Source organism: Blastocystis hominis (genome assembly GCF_000151665.1).
Source record: "Blastocystis hominis, Singapore isolate B (sub-type 7) whole genome shotgun sequence assembly, scaffold_21".
Lineage (NCBI taxonomy): Eukaryota > Bigyra > Opalinata > Blastocystidae > Blastocystis > Blastocystis hominis.
This window is the reverse complement of record NW_013171829.1, coordinates 253,481-270,909: the sequence shown is the minus strand read 5'-3', so window position 1 is coordinate 270,909 and position 17,429 is coordinate 253,481. Positions and strand designations below refer to the sequence as shown.

At 44.6% G+C, this 17,429-nt stretch overlaps 2 protein-coding genes across 2 annotated transcripts; one reads left to right on the top strand and one right to left on the bottom strand.

Annotated features, from left to right (window-relative positions):
• Window positions 1–6,578: 6,578 nt before the first annotated feature.
• Window positions 6,579–6,929, top strand: GSBLH_T00002912001 (uncharacterized protein; the record flags this gene model as incomplete). Its single annotated transcript, XM_013041539.1, has 1 exon — window positions 6,579–6,929. One exon carries the CDS (start codon window positions 6,579–6,581, stop codon window positions 6,927–6,929), a length of 351 nt encoding a protein of 116 aa, XP_012896993.1.
• An 8,845-nt stretch (window positions 6,930–15,774) lies between these two features.
• Window positions 15,775–17,376, bottom strand: GSBLH_T00006533001 (uncharacterized protein; the record flags this gene model as incomplete). The annotated part of the gene is made up of 3 exons (XM_013041538.1): window positions 15,775–15,800; window positions 15,861–17,150; window positions 17,220–17,376. 3 exons carry the CDS (start codon window positions 17,374–17,376, stop codon window positions 15,775–15,777), a joined length of 1,473 nt encoding a protein of 490 aa, XP_012896992.1.
• Window positions 17,377–17,429: the final 53 nt, after the last annotated feature.

Genomic DNA, 17,429 nt, shown 5'->3' with positions numbered 1-17,429 from the left:
CGGAAACAAGGATGATGCAAGGAGTGTACAATCAGTGCTAAACAGAGGTCTCAATTACATCCTACAAGCCACCGGGAAGTTTTCCACATGCATTCCATCGTTGGAACTGGAGTTGGATATGCCTCCGGTGTATCCTATTCTGGTGTCAAAGCGATTGCGATGTATGTGGAAGGGGAGGTGGTTGAGTCGCACGTTGGGCGATCTCATAGATAGTAGGCTGGAATGGTGGTCAACGAAGAACACCTACCTGAAGACGACGGAGAGGATAGCACAGGAAGTGCTGCAGACGGTAGGTAGAGGGATCATCGATGATCACCTGGCATGCGGTAAGGAGGTTCCGGCGCGGTGGCTAGATGAGAGGCGGAAGTGCCATGTCCAGATGGCATTCGAGATGTGGGGTGGAGAGCCACGAAACGGAAATCCTTTTTCGGCCAGAGATCTGGTACGGAGGATGATTCCACGCCTTTGGATACGCCAGCTGCAGGAGAGCACTGCGCAGTTTCTGAGGACGTACTTGACAAGAGGACGAGCCATCAACCGGCGCTACCTGGACTTGTGGTTCAGGCATCCGGAGTTGGCGAGAGGGTGTCAGGTAATCCTGGAAATGCGCTGTGGGAGCTGGTGTTGTGTGGAGACGCGCTACCCTAAGCTAGAGGGGCCAGAAGGGTGTAAGTGTCCTTGCTGCGGAGAGTGCGAGAGGGAGACCCTAGAGCACTTCCTCTTCAAATGCCGGAGATATATGAAAGAAAGATTGGCTTTGGTCCGGAGGATCAGGGAGAGGCTCACGTTGGGCGAGGAGCGTGACGTGGAGCCCCTGATCCGGATGGTTCTCGGATTGGATGATGTGTCGACCCACAAAGCAGAAGTACAGGGAGTGAAAAGGAAGTCTGTGAAGAGGGATGCCCTACCTCTGCCCGATAGTCCGAACGACTCAGAGGCAGCTAGTAGGTTGACACGAGTGTTAGAGAAGGACACAAGTCCGAGACGCGGAGGGACAAAGTCGGATCTTAGTGTTGGACCTGCAAGGGGAGATCAAGTAGAGAGCGGGAGAGTTTCGACGCCTGGGGGCGTGCCTAAGAGGGAACAGTTAGTTGTGTCGCTATCACACCCACCAACTAGCTTTTCGGCGCCGGTTAAGGTGACCTCTTTGCCACAGGTACCGGGTAGGAAGAAGAATAGACAGTCTGGAATCGACGAGTTTTTCAAGATCGCGACCAAGTGCTCAGACAAGGACAAGGATTTATCTGCGGACAAGACTTCAGACAAGACTTCGGACAAGGACAAGACTTTGGACAAGACTGGAACAAGGACAAGATCAAGATGGACTGACAGTAGGAGGACTGTCTTGGACCCGTCGAACCGAAAACGTCTTCGACTGGTACAGGAGAGGACATGGAGAGACACCCACGGATTGTCGACAAACGACAGATCTACTTCAGACAATGAGCCAATAGAGTCTCTGCTGGCTTTCAAGTTACGCAACGATCGGTTGCACAAGGATTGAAAGGGGTGACACACCGACAGTCACCCACGGATGACGAGGATTCTCAGACCCCCGAGATTATACCTTTAATCGATAGGAAGGATACGGAATGTCAGACCCTACGGACGACTGGGAAGAGCTTACCGATAACTGGAATTACTCCGGACAAGAACGACGAAGGTTCTCGCGCTGTTTCTACGACTGCTTCGACGACTGCTAATTCGACGTTTTCGACTGCGGATTCTGGTGACGCGTGTCAAGTTTCTACTCATATCGCTGTGGACAGCCGATTTCGCCCATGTCTATTGTGTAAGGACCCGGTGGATGTGAGAGGCTCGCTACGTGGCTTTGGTGATTGCAGTGTTATTCCGAGAGGATCCTTGGGACGGAGGGTCATTCAAAGAATTTATTGTTCAGACTGGAGAGATATTGTCAAGGGTTCGATGAGAAATGGTTTTGGCTCTGTGTGTACCTCGTCTGGGGAGAATCATAGTTCGGATAGCCATGGGAGGGATAATTGGGTCCCGAACACAGGAAGGAAGGACTGTGAGGAAATTCAGACACCAGGTATTGGTTGTGAGAAGTTCTTTGGGGAGAGGAGTGAGTTGGTTGTATGTGAGGAACTAGCAAAATTTTTGCAAAGCACTCACTATGATCGGCTTACTCTTTTTGGTATCTGGAGCAGAGGGATAGCAAGCAGACCCAAGAGGTCGGCTACTGGGAAGAAGTCCAAGGCCGGAAGGTACGGACGTAACAGGCGGTCAACGGCCCGCTCAAGATCTCCTGCAGGTCAATAATTTGTTTGTTTGTTTGTTTGTTAACCCAATCATACAAATGTCAGTTATATGAACCACTACCCTAACTATTAACATCAAACAAGCAATTAACCAGCTATTAAGTAACAATGCAAGCATGAAAGGCATGCTATGATTAATGGATATGTATTTTAGCCCTCGCAACCCACTCTTACAAATTATAAATATGCTAAACCTAACCCTAATATTCAATTTACACAAACTTAGCTACATACCAACCTATCAATTCGTAAACGAGCTACCAATTGAGCTACCAACCTACAATTACATTCTAGAGTTGTGCCGACCCTTATATTCGCATGCTTGCCTTACAAATCAGAGTAGTATTCCACTTAATATGAACCAGAACTTAAACCCAAACTCGAACTCTAGCATGTTTAAAACCGAATGGAAGGAAGGGACGTACTGGTCGGTCAATGACCTAATTAAGAACTCCTCCACGTCAAACAATCCTTTGTTTGTTTGTTTATAAACAACTATATCCCTTAGAAGTAAGCAAGCAAACAAGCCGACCCCGCAAGTCAGCTACTGGGAACAAGTCCAAGGCTAATAGGCGGTCAACGACCCGCTCAAGATCACCTACAGGTCAGTGAATTCTTTCTCTCTTTCGTTCCTTGTTTGTTTGTTTGTTTATTACCCTAAATCATATCCTATCCAATATCAATTAGAAATCTCGATATTCAAATCATATATTTATAAAAGAAACAAAACTAAAATCTATTCAAATATGCATTATCGTCAATACTATTCACCACCTTAAGTCTAGATTCCTAGTTCAACTAACCCTAACTCCAAATCTTACAACCTCAACCAACTTCGTGGTCGTCTACAAACCATCTTTCTTCACTCCTTCATTCATATTGACTACAACTAATATACTTTCACACTATTTCATCAACCATCTCATCCTTATCACTCAAACATTACTCAATTCAACTTTTATCCACTTAACTAGCAATCCAACATTCTTTTAGGAAATCTTCTTCATCACGTACTTTCTTCCATATCTCGCCAGCGGCCTCATTTCAACTTCTATATACTCAAATACATATCTTTAGAACCGTACTATTTTTTGATTTTTCAAAAATTCACAAAATGCATTTTCTAATATCACAATATTATGCCATTACCGATCGTTCAAGAGTACCAAGAATCTGGATAGAGGACTACGAACCAATTTACAAAGACAACAATCCATGGAGATATCGAGTATTCATGGTCTCCTAACATGCCTGGGACCTCATTACTTTCACTTCACACAAAGTACTAGTATTTCACACAAAAAATATCATGAATTGAATTGAACTGAACTGATTGGATTAGTTAATCAGGTGTGGGAGTTCGTTATTGTTAGGTGAAATGATAGCACCCGAAAAACTCGTATTGATGGCGTTGAAACGCCTCCAAGAGCACGTGCAAGACGAGTTTGATATAGCTTGTACTTGGAGAAGAAGTATACGATTCTTGATGAAGTGTATCCACAAGGAAGACTAGTTTTCTGCAGTTTAGGAAGAATGAGAGGTTAGTGAAGAGCCGAAGGACGTCAAGGAAGAGTTCGGTGGAGGTGTCTGTGAAGGAACCGGTTGAAAGTACTAAAGATAATCGGTTAAAAGAAGAAGTTGTGCAGATAGGTAGATAAAGAAGAAGAATGGAAGGGCTCTTGTAAGAAGTTGAGAGAGGACAGTGATAGAAAACAGCCTGAGATAATCCCAATGAACACAGGAATGAAGAAGAAGCATTCTAGTGATAAGAAATCAATATCAAGAAGGACTGTTACGAAATCTCCCAACCACGGCAAAACTCCGATAAAAACGCAAGAGAAGAATAGTGAGAACCGTGTGAAGAGACCCGGAGGTGAAAAGGAAGAAGTGGTGTTGCGACACATGGAGAGTAAAAGAGTGCGTTTGGAAGAGGAGGTCAAGCCGATTGAACCAAAAGAGGTTTCGCCTTCAACAAAGGTAGAGTGGAGTTTGCTGGAAGAGAAGAAGGATTGTGAGCTGCCCTGTGAAGAAGTGAAGAAGAAGAAGAAGAAGAAGAAAGAGAGCGAGAGAGAGAGCAAGAGCAGTATAGTAATCACAAGTTGTTTGGAGCAAAATGTTGATTCTCCCTATGTGTGGTAAACGATTTTTCGATTTTTCAATTTTGTGTGGTGTAGAGGAAATAAGAAAGAGAATGCAAAGAAGACATTGGGAAACTCAAATTCGACAGGAATGTATAGTATTGAAGCGGCTGTGAAAGAAGAATCGTATACAAATAGGAATGAAGACACCCTATGGATAAAAGGAAAAAAGAATATGGATACAGTATATATGAGTGAAGATAGTATGGAAAATATAACCAGTGGTGACAAAGAAGACCTGAAGGTGTCCCGTACTAACATAGAGCAAAAGTAAAAGTACAATTCATTAGAGGGCACAACGAGCATGCAATACAAAATTTCTCAGCCTTATAAGAAGGACCATTCTGAAATGTCAAACAAGAATGCGAATTTGGATACAGCGCTTAATATAATAAATGAGGATTCGATTTGCAATGCATTGAGCACAAATTGATCGGAGTGAAAATTTCTATGCTTAGTCTTTTCCCCTATGGGCAAAGCGCTTTTTCGAATTTTTCATTTTTCTCAAATGAAGAAGAAATTTTATGTAGAGTACAGGGAGGCATAAATTAACTCAAATATGAGAGGAATACAATTTTGGAAGCAGTAGTGAAAGAGATTACTGTTCGAAACAAGAATGAAGATGGGCTATGTATGAATAGGAAGAGTATTTTAAATGTAGAAAATATAAGTGAAAACAGTATTGAAAAGATAGTAAATGGCGACAAAAATGGAGTAGAAGATTTCGTGTATCAACAAAGAGCAAAAGTAAAAGTAAAATTCATTAGAGGATAGGACGAGCATGCAATACAAAATTTCTCAGCCTTATAAGAAGGACCATTCTGAAATGTCAAACAAGAATGCGAATTTGGATACAGCGCTTAATATAATAAATGAGGATTCGATTTGCAATGCATTGAGCACAAATTGATCGGAGTGAAAATTTCTATGCTTAGTCTTTTCCCTATGGGCAAAAGCGCTTTTTCGAATTTTTCATTTTTCTCAAATGAAGAAGAAATTTTATGTAGAGTACAGGGAGGCATAAATTAACTCAAATATGAGAGGAATACAATTTTGGAAGCAGTAGTGAAAGAGATTACTGTTCGAAACAAGAATGAAGATGGGCTATGTATAAATAGGAAGAGTATTTTATATACATAATATATAAGTGAAAATGGTATTAAAAAGATAACCAGTGATGACAAAAATGGAGTAGAAGTTTTCGTGTAACAACAAAGAGCAAAAGTAAAAGTAAAATTCATTAGAGGATAGGACGAGCATGCAATACAAAATTTCTCAGCCTTATAAGAAGGACCATTCTAAAATGTCAACTAAGTATGCCAATTTGGATACAGCGCTTAAGGAGATGAATGAGGATTCGATTTGCGATGCATTGAGCACAAATTGATCGGAGTGAAAATTTGCCCTTCCACATGGGGAAAAGCTTAGTCGTTATTTTGAAGTTTTCACGATTTTTGGGGTAGAGAGAGGACGTGGTTCAGAGAGTTGTAGGATGCGATGGGAGTACTGGAATTCGTTGGAAATGTCCACTTTTGGAAGAGACATGATACCACACACTCTGGCATGGAAGAACCCTCTAGAAGGAAGCAAGGAAGGAGTCTATAGAGGATCTGGCGCTGTTGTTTACGCCATCAAAGACAGAGAGAAGGATGCGGGGTAGAGTACCATATAGAATGATTGAGAGTGGGTAGAGAAGAGTACAAGAAGCTGAAACCAATTCTGGAAGCCAAGAAAGAAGAAAGAAGGGAGAGGCGAGAATGAAGGAGGTTGAGCTAGAAGCGAAGGCATCGGAGAAGAAATTGCAGATAGAGAGAAAGGGAGACAAAGGTACTCGCATTGTTTCTACAACTGCTTCGATGACTACTAATTCGACGTTTTCGACTGCGGATTGTGGTTATGTGTGTCAAGTTTATACTCACATCGCTCTGGATAGCCAATTTCTCTCGATTTTGAAGTGTCAGGACCCGGTGGATTTGAGAGTCTCGTTATGTGGCTTTGGTGACTGTGGTGATATTCCGAGAGGATCCTTGGGACAGAAGGTCATTGAAAGGATCAATTCTGAGAACTGTGGCGACATTGTGAAGGATTCGATGAGAAATGGTATGGTTCTCTATGTACCTCGTCTAGGGAAAATCATGGTTGGGAGAGCCTTGGGTTAATAATGGATAGTTCAGAACGGAACAATGATTGGATTCTGAGCACAGGAAGGAAGGAAGGAAGGAAGGAAGGAAGGAAGGAAGGAAGGAAGGAAGGAAGGAAGGAAGGAAGAAAGGATTGTGATAAAATCCAGACACCGCGTATTGGTTGTGGGAAGTCTTTTGGTAAGAAAGATGAGCTGGTCGGTTGTGAGGAAGTAACAAGATTCTTGCAAAGGACTTACTATGAATGGCTTACTCCATATGGTATGTGGCATAAAGGGATGCCAAGCCGACCCCGCAAGTCAGCTACTGGGAACAAGTCCAAGGCTAATAGGCGGTCAACGACCCGCTCAAGATCACCTACAGGTCAGTGAATTCTTTCTCTCTTTCGTTCCTTGTTTGTTTGTTTGTTTATTACCCTAAATCATATCCTATCCAATATCAATTAGAAATCTCGATATTCAAATCATATATTTATAAAAGAAACAAAACTAAAATCTATTCAAATATGCACTATCATCTATACTATTCACCACCTTAAGTCTAGATTCCTAGTTCAACTAACCCTAACTCCAAATATTACAACCTCAACCAACTTCGTGGTCGTCTACAAACCATCTTTCTTCACTCCTTCATTCATATTGACTACAACTAATACACTTTCACACTATTTCATCAACCATCCCATCCTTATCACTCAAACATTACTCAATCCAACTTTTATCCACTTAACTAGCAATCCAACATTTTTTTAGGAAATCTTCTTCATCACGTACTTTCTTCCATATCTCGCCAGCGGCCTCATTTCAACTTCTATATACTCAAATACATATCTTTAGAACCGTACTATTATTTGATATTTCAAAAATTCACAAAATGCATTTTTCTAATACCTCCATTTCCCCATTATGGATCTTCAAACTAACCTATCTCACGAAGGTCTAAACCCAGCTCAAGTTCCCTATTTTTTTATCCACCCAGGACCACTCTAATGACGAGACCGATTTCGCTGAAATCGACACGCTTGGAGATCTTACTGGAGGTCACTGAGGATAGGGGGATCGAGAGTGGAGGATGGGGTCTTTTGCAGCAGACCGCTCTCTCTTCTGTGGAGGGGGTTGATGCAGATCTCATGAAGAGAACAGGGGTGAGGATCGAGCAGTTTTTCTTTCATATACTCTCTGCGTGTTTAAGAGAAGTGTTGGGTCTGAGCGCACGAGGGGAAGCGAAGGAAGGCTACACGGAGAGTGCCAAGAATCTAGATAGGGGAGTACGAGCGGATCCACAAAGGCAGGAATCCAGGAGGGTATCGAGTATTGATGGCCTTCAATCATGCCTGGGACCTCACCACTTTGACTGGACAAAAAGTGGTTCACCCAATAAATACGATGAACTGATTGGATTAGCTAATCAGGTGTGGGAGTTATTTTTGGGTGAAATGATAGCACCCGAAAAACTCGTCTTGATGGCGTTGAAACGCCTCCAAGAGCACGTGCAAGACGAGTTTGATATAGCTTGTACTTGGAGAAGAAGTATACGATTCTTGATGAAGTGTCTCCGGAAGACTGGTTTTCCGCAGCTTAGGAAGAATGAGAGGTTAGTGAAGAGCCGAAGGACGTCAACGAAGAGTTCGGTGGAGGTGTCTGTGAAAAAACCGGTTGAAAGTACTGAAGAAAATCAGTTAAAAGAACAAGTTGTGCAGATACAGAAAGAAGAAGAAGAAGGCAAGGGCTCTTGTAAGAAGTTAAAAGAGGACAGTGAGAGAAAACAGCCTGAGGTAATCCCAATGAACAAAGAAATGAAGAAGAAGAAGACGATCGTGAAGAAGCATTCTAGTGAAAAGAAATCAAAATCAAGAAGGACTGGTACGAAATCTCCCAACCACGGCAAAACTCCGATAAAAACGCAAGAGAAGAATAGTGAGAACCGTGTGAAGAGACCCGGAGGTGAAAAGGAAGAAGTGGTATTGCGACACACGGAGAGTAAAAGAGTGCATTTGGAAGAGGAGGTCAAGCCGATTGAACCAAAAGAGGTTTCGCCTTCAACAAAGGTAGAGTCGAGTTTGCTGGAAGAGAAGAAGGATTGTGAGCTGCCCTGTGAAGAAGTGAAGAAGAAGAAGGAGAAAGAGAGCAAGAGCAGTATAGTAATCACAAGTAGTTCGGAGCAAAATGTCGATTCTCCCTATGGTAAACGATTTTTCGATTTTTTCAACTTTCTGTGGTGGAGAGGAAATAAGAAAGAGAATGCAAAGAAGACATTGGGAAACTCAAATTCGACAGGAATATTGAGTTCTGAAGCGGCTGTGAAAGAAGAATCGTGTGCGAATAAGAATGAAGCCAGCTTAAGTATGAGTGGGAAGAAGACGATGAATACGCAATCCAGCGGTGACAAAGAAGACCTGAAGGTGTCCCGCACTGACAGGGAGAGGAAGCGAGAGTGCGATTTATCAGAGAGGACGAATACGGTCCAACAGAAGAATGTCCCGCCGTATAAGAAGGTTCATTCTGAAATGTCGGATAAGAATGCGAATTTGGATACACCACTTGATTTGGTGGATGAGGGGTCGATTTGTAGTAAATTGAGCCCAATTCATTCCGACAGTATATTTGCCTTCCCATCTGGGAAATTAAACACTGATTTTTCTGCTTTCTCTTATCTTTGGGAAGAGAGAGGACAGGGTTCAAAGAGTTGCAGGATGCGATGGGAGTACTCGAATTCGTTGGAAATGTCCACTTTTGGAGGAGATATGGTACCAGCCAAGACAGAGAGAAGGAGGCGAGGTACAGTACCATATAGAATAAGAGTGGGTAGAGAAGAGTACAAGAAGCTGAAACCAATTCTGGAAGCCAAGAAAGAAGAAGGAAGAGGAAAGAAGGGAGAGGCGAGAAGGAAGGAGGTTGAGCTAGAAGCGAAGGCATCGGAGAAGAAATCACAGGCAGAGAGAAAGGGAGACGATAGCACCGTGAAGGAAGAGAAGAACCGAGAGGAAGCACGAAGGACGACAGTAGAGAGGGTTCAAAGAGTACGGCTACAGGAGCCGAAGGGAACCAAGGTGCCCAATGGAACCAAAGGAACCAATGGACCCCAGAAGACAGAGTCGCCCCAGGTGCTTGAGAGAATGGAGGTGCCAGTGAGACCGTCAGACCCGATAGAAGAAAGCTGTGATGCGAAGAGTGACAAACCTATGTCCAAGGAAGAAGAAACGGAAGTGGGGCATATCCCGGTAGAGAAGACGTGTCTAGCGGGACCCAAGGAACACCCCATGGAAACAAAGGAGCAAGAGAATCCCGGAAGGATATGGAGTGAGGAGAGTATCGAAGCAAGGGAGGTCGAAGAATATCCTAAAGAGGAAGAGACAAGGAGGTACTCAGAGGAAGGAAGGCAGAATTGGGACAGGGAGGAGGAGGAGAGTAGCAGTGAAGTGTCCTCTCCTTCTACGACACCCATGGATTGGTCGAAAGAAGAGTACCTGGAAGTCTTGATGGATGAAAACGAGAATGGATATTGGAGTGACTCCACGATGGAGAACTCGGTGACGGATAGTGTTGATGGATGGCTTGAGGTAGAGGAAAGGAAGAGCAGCCCTCTGGGTGGCTGGAGACCCTCGAGCCCCGAGAGTGAGAGATCTCACTATAGTAACGCCTCAACGCGAGAACATTCACCGAGACGAGATACTATCCCCAATTCACACTGCAGAGTGGTCACACCTGTGAAAGTGAATGTCCAGGTGGATCAAGAAGAGAGTGAGGAGGAGGAGAAGAGGAAACCCTTGCAAGAAGAGATGACGATGAAGACCCTCGGTAGAGAGGGAGAGAGTAAAGTATTGCACAACAGAGGAGACGAAGTACACAGACCTGAAGTGAAGTGGCACAGGCGAAGCCAAAGTTGGGACGAGGATATGATGGTCCGAGTGCCCGAGAGGAAGTGCTTACCGCAGGCAGAGGAAAGCGAACCTAAGAGTGATGTGGAGAAGGAGGAGGTTGAGAGATGGCGAGAAGGTTCGGAAGGTCCTGAGGTTTGGTCTATGGAAGACCGCGGACTTGTGGAGTCTTACCGGATAAACATCGATACAGATGGTTTGGTAGTTCCTCCCCAGAAGGAATGTGTGGAAGGGGAGAGGGAGGTAAGAAACGAAGGTCCGAGCAAAGAGGAACTTTTGGCAGAGCCTGACAAAGAATCAGAGAAGCAGATATCTGTGAAGGAAGAGCAAGATGCGAAGGAGATATCGGTAGAGAATACCTCGCTGGAAGACGACCGCTATCTAGAGGCAGCCATTAAGAAGGCAAAGGAGACGGTAGCGGAGATAGAAGAGGAGAAGAAAAATAAGAAGAAGTCGAGACGAGGTAGAAGAGGAAAACCGAAGAAAGAAGAGAAAGGAAACGAGGAAGGCCGTAAAGACTCGGATACGACGCAGGAAGTAGTGTGTGAACCGAGGAAGGGCGAACACCTGAGAATCTATGGATTGCTAGAGGGCAACGTGAAACTGGTGTACAAGTTGATATACCGGTTGGTGGAAGTGTGCGAACTGGAATCGATAGTGCAGGACGTCCGAGTGACAATTCTCCGCAAAATTGGCCAAGAGCGCTTCTTCAAAGTGACTGGGAAGGGAATCACGAACGATAAGTTTGTGACCCCTTTCTCAGTGCTTGGAAACCATATGGGATTCCGAGTGAGAGTGTTTCTCCAGAATCCCCGGCGACCAAAGGGGAAGAAATACCAATTTGACAGGAGACTGGTGTACGGCGTGGCAACCCATAATGTAGGGACAGTGAAGAAGAAGAAGATCGAAATCCTGAACTACATGAATGAGGTGGGTGCGAACGTATTGGCGCTACAGGAGACGAAACGGACGGAACGTGATGAAGTTTGGAAAGTTCCGGGCTGTGTGGTTTTCGAACACCGGCCGAAGAAGCTGGTGAAAGGAAACCTGGGAATAGCGACGATCGTTCAGAGAGACATGTTTCCCGAGGTGCTCGAGATCACAGAGAATATGATCTGGATTCGGTGTGGCCGAGGCGAGAAGAAGCTTGTGATCTGCAACGTGTACATCCCTACAGCGAATGCTGGGGGGAAGAAGGAAGTGGTGATAGAAGATCTGAAGAAGAAGATAATGGGTTACGCGGGAGATAGGAAGATATGTGAATTTGGTGGTACATGGGAGACTTCAACATGACTCCCTCGGAGGTGAAGAACTGGATTCGAGGCCACGCAGATTCCCGTGGAGGTAGCTCCAATGGGGAGAGGAGAAGTAACCTTCAAGAGAGGAAGGAGTGTAAGCGTTATCGACTATATTTTACATTCGATTGGAGGAAGAGCAAAGTGTAGCCAAGTCTCGGTAGTGGATTCGAAAATCTCAGATCATAATGGATTATCTGCAACTCTGAGTTTTGTGCAGAAGACTTCAGGTCCGGTGTACAAAAGTGTGAACCGATTTGCAGTACTCCGACGCTTGGAGGATGATTTGGATGACTCCAAGTTTGACATCAGCCGGTACCAGGGGTTGATAGAGGGCGAGAGTAGCGAGGCTGTGTCTCGATTCCTAGTGGAATTGAAGGACTCGCTGGAGCAGAAAGGAATGGTCCGAGCGCCCAAACCTGGTAGAAGAGTAAAGAAGCCGTTTCCGAGGAAGATAAAGAGATTGGCGGAGAAGAGACGGAATTTACTGAAGAAGAGACACAGAGGAGAGGAACTATCGCAGGAAGAGAGAGCCCTGATGAAGAAGTGCCAGAGAGCCATAAAGCAGTACAAGGAAGAAGAGAAGATACGTGCGATTCATAGCGGTATAGAATCCCAACTCCGGAATGATAGCCGCAGACTGTGGCAATGGATAGGGAAACAGCTGAACGAGGAGAAGAGCAGGAAGGCGATGGTGATAAAGGATCATGCAAGTGGTAGGCTGTGTACCGATGAGCACGAAGTGGCTGACTTGTGGGCTGAACACTACAGGAAGCTAGGGTCAAAGGGAAATGGCCATAGCAAGGATCTCGGATACTGGGAGAAGTTTGAGGTGAACAAGCCTCAAAACCAGGGTATGTGCGGGAGCGAAGAGTACTGGAATAAAGACATATCCTGGAAGGAGGTTCGAGAAGTAGTGAAGACGATGGCAAATGGGAAGGCCTCGGGTATAGATGGTATTCCAGGAGAAGTGTACAAGGCAATAACGCGAAATAAGTGGCCTCGAGGGGATCGGGGATTAGCGTACATATTGCTGAGAGTACTGAATGCCATCTTCCATGGGAACATACCAGAGGACTTGATGACTTCTACGGTAGTTTCGGTACCGAAAAAGGGAGATTTGACGGACATGAACAATTACAGAGGTATCAGTTTGATGCCTGTGTGCGTGAAGATCGTGGCGGCAGTGATAGCTTGTCGTATCAGCTCCGTCTTTGAGAAGGAGCACTTCCTGTCGGATGCCCAGGCGGGTTTCCGTCCAGAACAGGAGTGTGTAGGGCAGGTCGGAGCTTTGATCGAGATTATACAACGATGGACTATCGAAGCGCGAGCGGTGAAAAATCGGATAAGGCTGCCGGAAGACGAGTTGCAGGCATTTGCATGCTTTATCGATTTTAAGAAGGCGTATGATACGGTCCCCCATGAAGCACTGTTGTATAAGTTACGAGCTTACGGGATATCGGGTAAAACGTACAATTTTATCCGAACCCTGTATGACCGATCTTACATAAGCGTACGAGTGGGTCAATTGCGATCCCCGAAAGTACCCTTAGAGAGAGGTCTACGTCAAGGCTGTCCACTATCTCCGATATTGTTCTCGATCTTCATTAACGATATCCTCCCTAAACCGAAGAAGAGACTATTCTCTTGGGAACCCAAGGTTGAGGGTCTGATGTTTGCGGATGACATTGTGGTATTTGCGAGGACGGCAGACAGATTGCAGAAGTTGCTGGATCATGTCTCGGAGTGGGCGAATACATGGGAGATGTCTGTGGGGCATGCCAAATGTGGTGTGATGCTATTTGGTACTGCCGAGAAGAACGCAAACTATGAAGGAAGAGAATGGATTCTCCAAGGAGAACCGATAGCGGTAGTTAAGGAATATACCTACTTAGGAGTGAAGATCACCCCCAAACTGGACAGTAAAGGGATGATGAAGGCGAGAATTGGGAGGATGGAGATGCTCCTAGGTAGCCAAAAGCGATTCCTATGCAACTACAGAATTCCGGCACAGTTAAGAGTCAAAGTACTTCAGAGTGTAGTGCTGACATCCGGGCTCTATGGAGCAGAAGTATGGGGCGGAAACAAGGATGAGGCAAGGAGTGTACAATCGGTGCTAAACAGAGGTCTCAATTACATCCTACAAGCCACGGGGAAGTTTTCTGCATGCATTCCATCGTTGGAACTGGAGTTGGATATGCCTCCGGTGTATCCTATTCTGGTATCAAAGCGATTGCGATGCATGTGGAAGGGGAGGTGGTTGAGTCGCACGTTGGGCGATCTCATAGAGAGTAGGCTGGAATGGTGGTCAACGAAGAACACCTACCTGAAGACGACGGAGAGGATAGCACAGGAAGTGCTGCAGACGGTAGGTAGAGGGATCATCGATGATCACCTGGCATGCGGTAAGGAGGTTCCGGCGCGGTGGCTAGATGAGAGGCGGAAGTGCCATGTCCAGATGGCATTCGAGATGTGGGGTGGAGAGCCACGAAACGGAAGTCCTTTTTCGGCCAGAGATCTGGTACGGAGGATGATTCCACGCCTTTGGATACGCCAGCTGCAGGAGAGCGATGCGCAGTTTCTGAGGATGTACTTGACAAGAGGACGAGCCATCAACCGGCGCTACCTGGACTTGTGGTTCAGGCATCCGGAGTTGGCGAGAGGGTGTCAGGTAATCCTGGAAATGCGCTGTGGGAGCTGGTGTTGTGTGGAGACGCGCTACCCTAAGCTAGAGGGGCCAGAAGGGTGCAAGTGTCCTTGCTGTGGAGAGTGCGAGAAGGAGACCCTAGAGCACTTCCTCTTTAAATGCCGGAGATATATGAAAGAAAGATTGGCTTTGGTCCGGAGGATCAGAGAGAGGCTCATGTTGGGCGAGGAGTGTGACGTGGATCCTTTCTCTGATCCGGATGGTTCTCGGATTGGATGATGTGTCGACCCGCAAAGCAGAAATACAGGGAGTGAAAAGGAAGTCTGTGAAGAGGGATGCCCTACCTCTGCCCGATAGTCCGAACGACTCAGAGGCAGCTAGTAGGTTGACACGAGTGTTAGAGAAGGACACAAGTCCGAGACGCGGAGGGACAAAGTCGGATCTTAGTGTTGGACCTGCAAGGGGAGATCAAGTAGAGAGCGGGAGAGTTTCGACGCCTGGGGGCGTACCTAAGAGGGAACAGTTAGTTGTGTCGCTATCACACCCACCAACTAGCTTTTCGGCGCCGGTTAAGGTGACCTCTTTGCCACAGGTACCGGGTAGGAAGAAGAGTAGACAGTCTGGAATCGACGAGTTTTTCAAGATCGCGGCCAAGTGCTCAGACAAGGACAAGGATTTATCTGCGGACAAGACTTTGGACAAGACTGGAACGAGGACAAGATCAAGATGGACTGACAGTAAGAGGACTGTTTTGGACCCGTCGAACCGAAAGCGTCTACGACTGGTACAGGAGAGGACATGGAATTGGTTCTCTGTGTGTACCTCGTCTAGGTAATATTTTGGTTCAGAGAGCCTTGGGAAGGAAGGAAGGAAGGAAGGATGATACGATTCTAAACACAGGACGGAATGAAGGAAGGATTGTGATACAATCCAGGATCCGTGTAGTGGTAATGGAATATCTTTTGGTGAGGAGAGTGAGTTGGTCGTTTGTGAGGAAGTAGCAAGATTCTTGCAAAGCACTTTCTACCAATGGCTCACTCTATATAGTATGTGGCATAAAGGGATAGCAAGCAGATCCCAGAGGTGGGCTACTGGGAAGAAGTAAAAGGGTGGAAGGTACGGACGTAACAGGCGGTGAACAACCCGCTCAAGATCTCCTGCAGGTCAATGAACTGTTTGTTTGTTAATTTTTATTTGTTATGATTCATTTATATACTATTATCAAGTCTGGTGCTTCGCACCGTCACACGTAGTGTGACTCGACTTGATAATAGTATATAAATGAATCATAATATATACTCTTTTAGAATCAAGTCTACCACTAGACTTGACTTAGACTCGGACTCGTACTTGTAGGATTTATTCTTAGACTTGGACTTGTGTTTTTTACAAACAAATTACATTAAGACTTGTCTTCTATTTCCTAACCATGATTCGTAGGCTAATAGTAGGTTTCTTAGTAATCGTGGTTGATCTTGCATACCTGTTGCTTCTGGATCTTGGTAGATTCTACTTGCTACACCTATTGCTAATTGTTCATCTGTGTTGATTTGTAGTCCTTGTTTTGCTTTTTCAGCTGCGTTTAAAACTTTGTTCGTCGCGTCAGTAAATTGTAATATAGTATTGTATGCTGTTCTTCCACTGATATAATTATCGCCCCATAAATGGTAATTAATATATCCTGTTCCGCGTTTCTTTAGTAATCCATGTTTTAATGCTAGTTTGTCTAGTGTGTTGCTCTTTACCCAGTTTACGAAGTAAGATTTTTCGAGATTAGGAATAACATAGTGATTTCCTCCATTAGTTAGTGTTGCAGCGTCCCATATTATTTCTCTTCCATCACCAATTGCTTTTCTGTACCCTGCTATTGCGAGATGGTTTGCTGTCATTAGTGATGAACCAGGTTCTGCGTATGCCGTTGTTATAATTTCGTTTTGTCTTTCATTCATTTGGTACATTTGTTCATGCATATCAGCGATTGTATTTTCATTGTGTAGTATTTCCGCTTGTTGTTCTTGTATTATTGTGTCCTGTCGATTTAGTTCATTCACTTGTTGATTTATTAGTTGTTCTTGGTTTTGTAGTCTCTCTTCTTGAGATAGTATATGTGCCTCTGCTTGACTTCTTTCTGTGAGTAATCTTCTCTCTGCGTTTTGTCTTTGCTGATCTAGTGCTACGCTAAAGGAGGTGTAAATTTCATTCATTTGTCTTTGATGTCTTTGCTCTCTTTCTCTCATTAGTTGTTCTTTGTCACGTAAGTTTAGTTCCATGTTTTTTAATCTGTGATCAGCTGTTTGCATTGTAGTAATGAAATCTCTGTTCATGTCCTCCATTTCTTTTTGTAGCTGTCTTATATGCTGTGTCTGTTTTTGTTTGGTTTCCTCCCAGAATTTTTTATTCTCTTGGAAGTCTGATTCTCTGCGATGTAGTTCATTTTCGTAGTATATCGCTCTGTTTGATGTTTTTTGTAGCTCTTCCTCGTATTGGCTCATTAGACGCATTAAATTTTGTTGCTGCTCCTTCCATTCGTCTTTCATGCCCTCCTTTTCTGATTGTGCCATTTCTAATTCTTGTTGTGTTGTTATTTGTTTATCCCATAAGCTTTCTAGATCGTCTTGCATATTTTGTAGCTCTTTTCTTAGTTTCATTATTTCTTCCTGTTGATCTATTAATTTCTTCTTCGTTACGGCAGATGTTCCTCTTGGTACTGGTATTCTCTGAAATTCATGTTGAGGTGCAATAGAGGTTTCTGGTGTTTGATTCCATATTTCATCTATCGTAAACTCTCTCTCTTGATCTTCTGCTTCTGACATTGTTGATGAAGAATTCTCTGTTTCGCTACTTGAGTAATATACCTCTTCTCCTGGTTCTGGAATATCCATAGATGGTCTTTCTATTGGCGCATCCGGTATTGTGCTGGAGATATCGCCTTGTGTGCGTGTCTTCTTTCTTTGTTCTGCTTCTCTGAAGTTTTGTAGTATTAATTCCTCCACGGTCATGTAGTCTGTTCCATCCAGGACCCCGGAGTTGCCTCTGGTGAACTTGGAAAGTT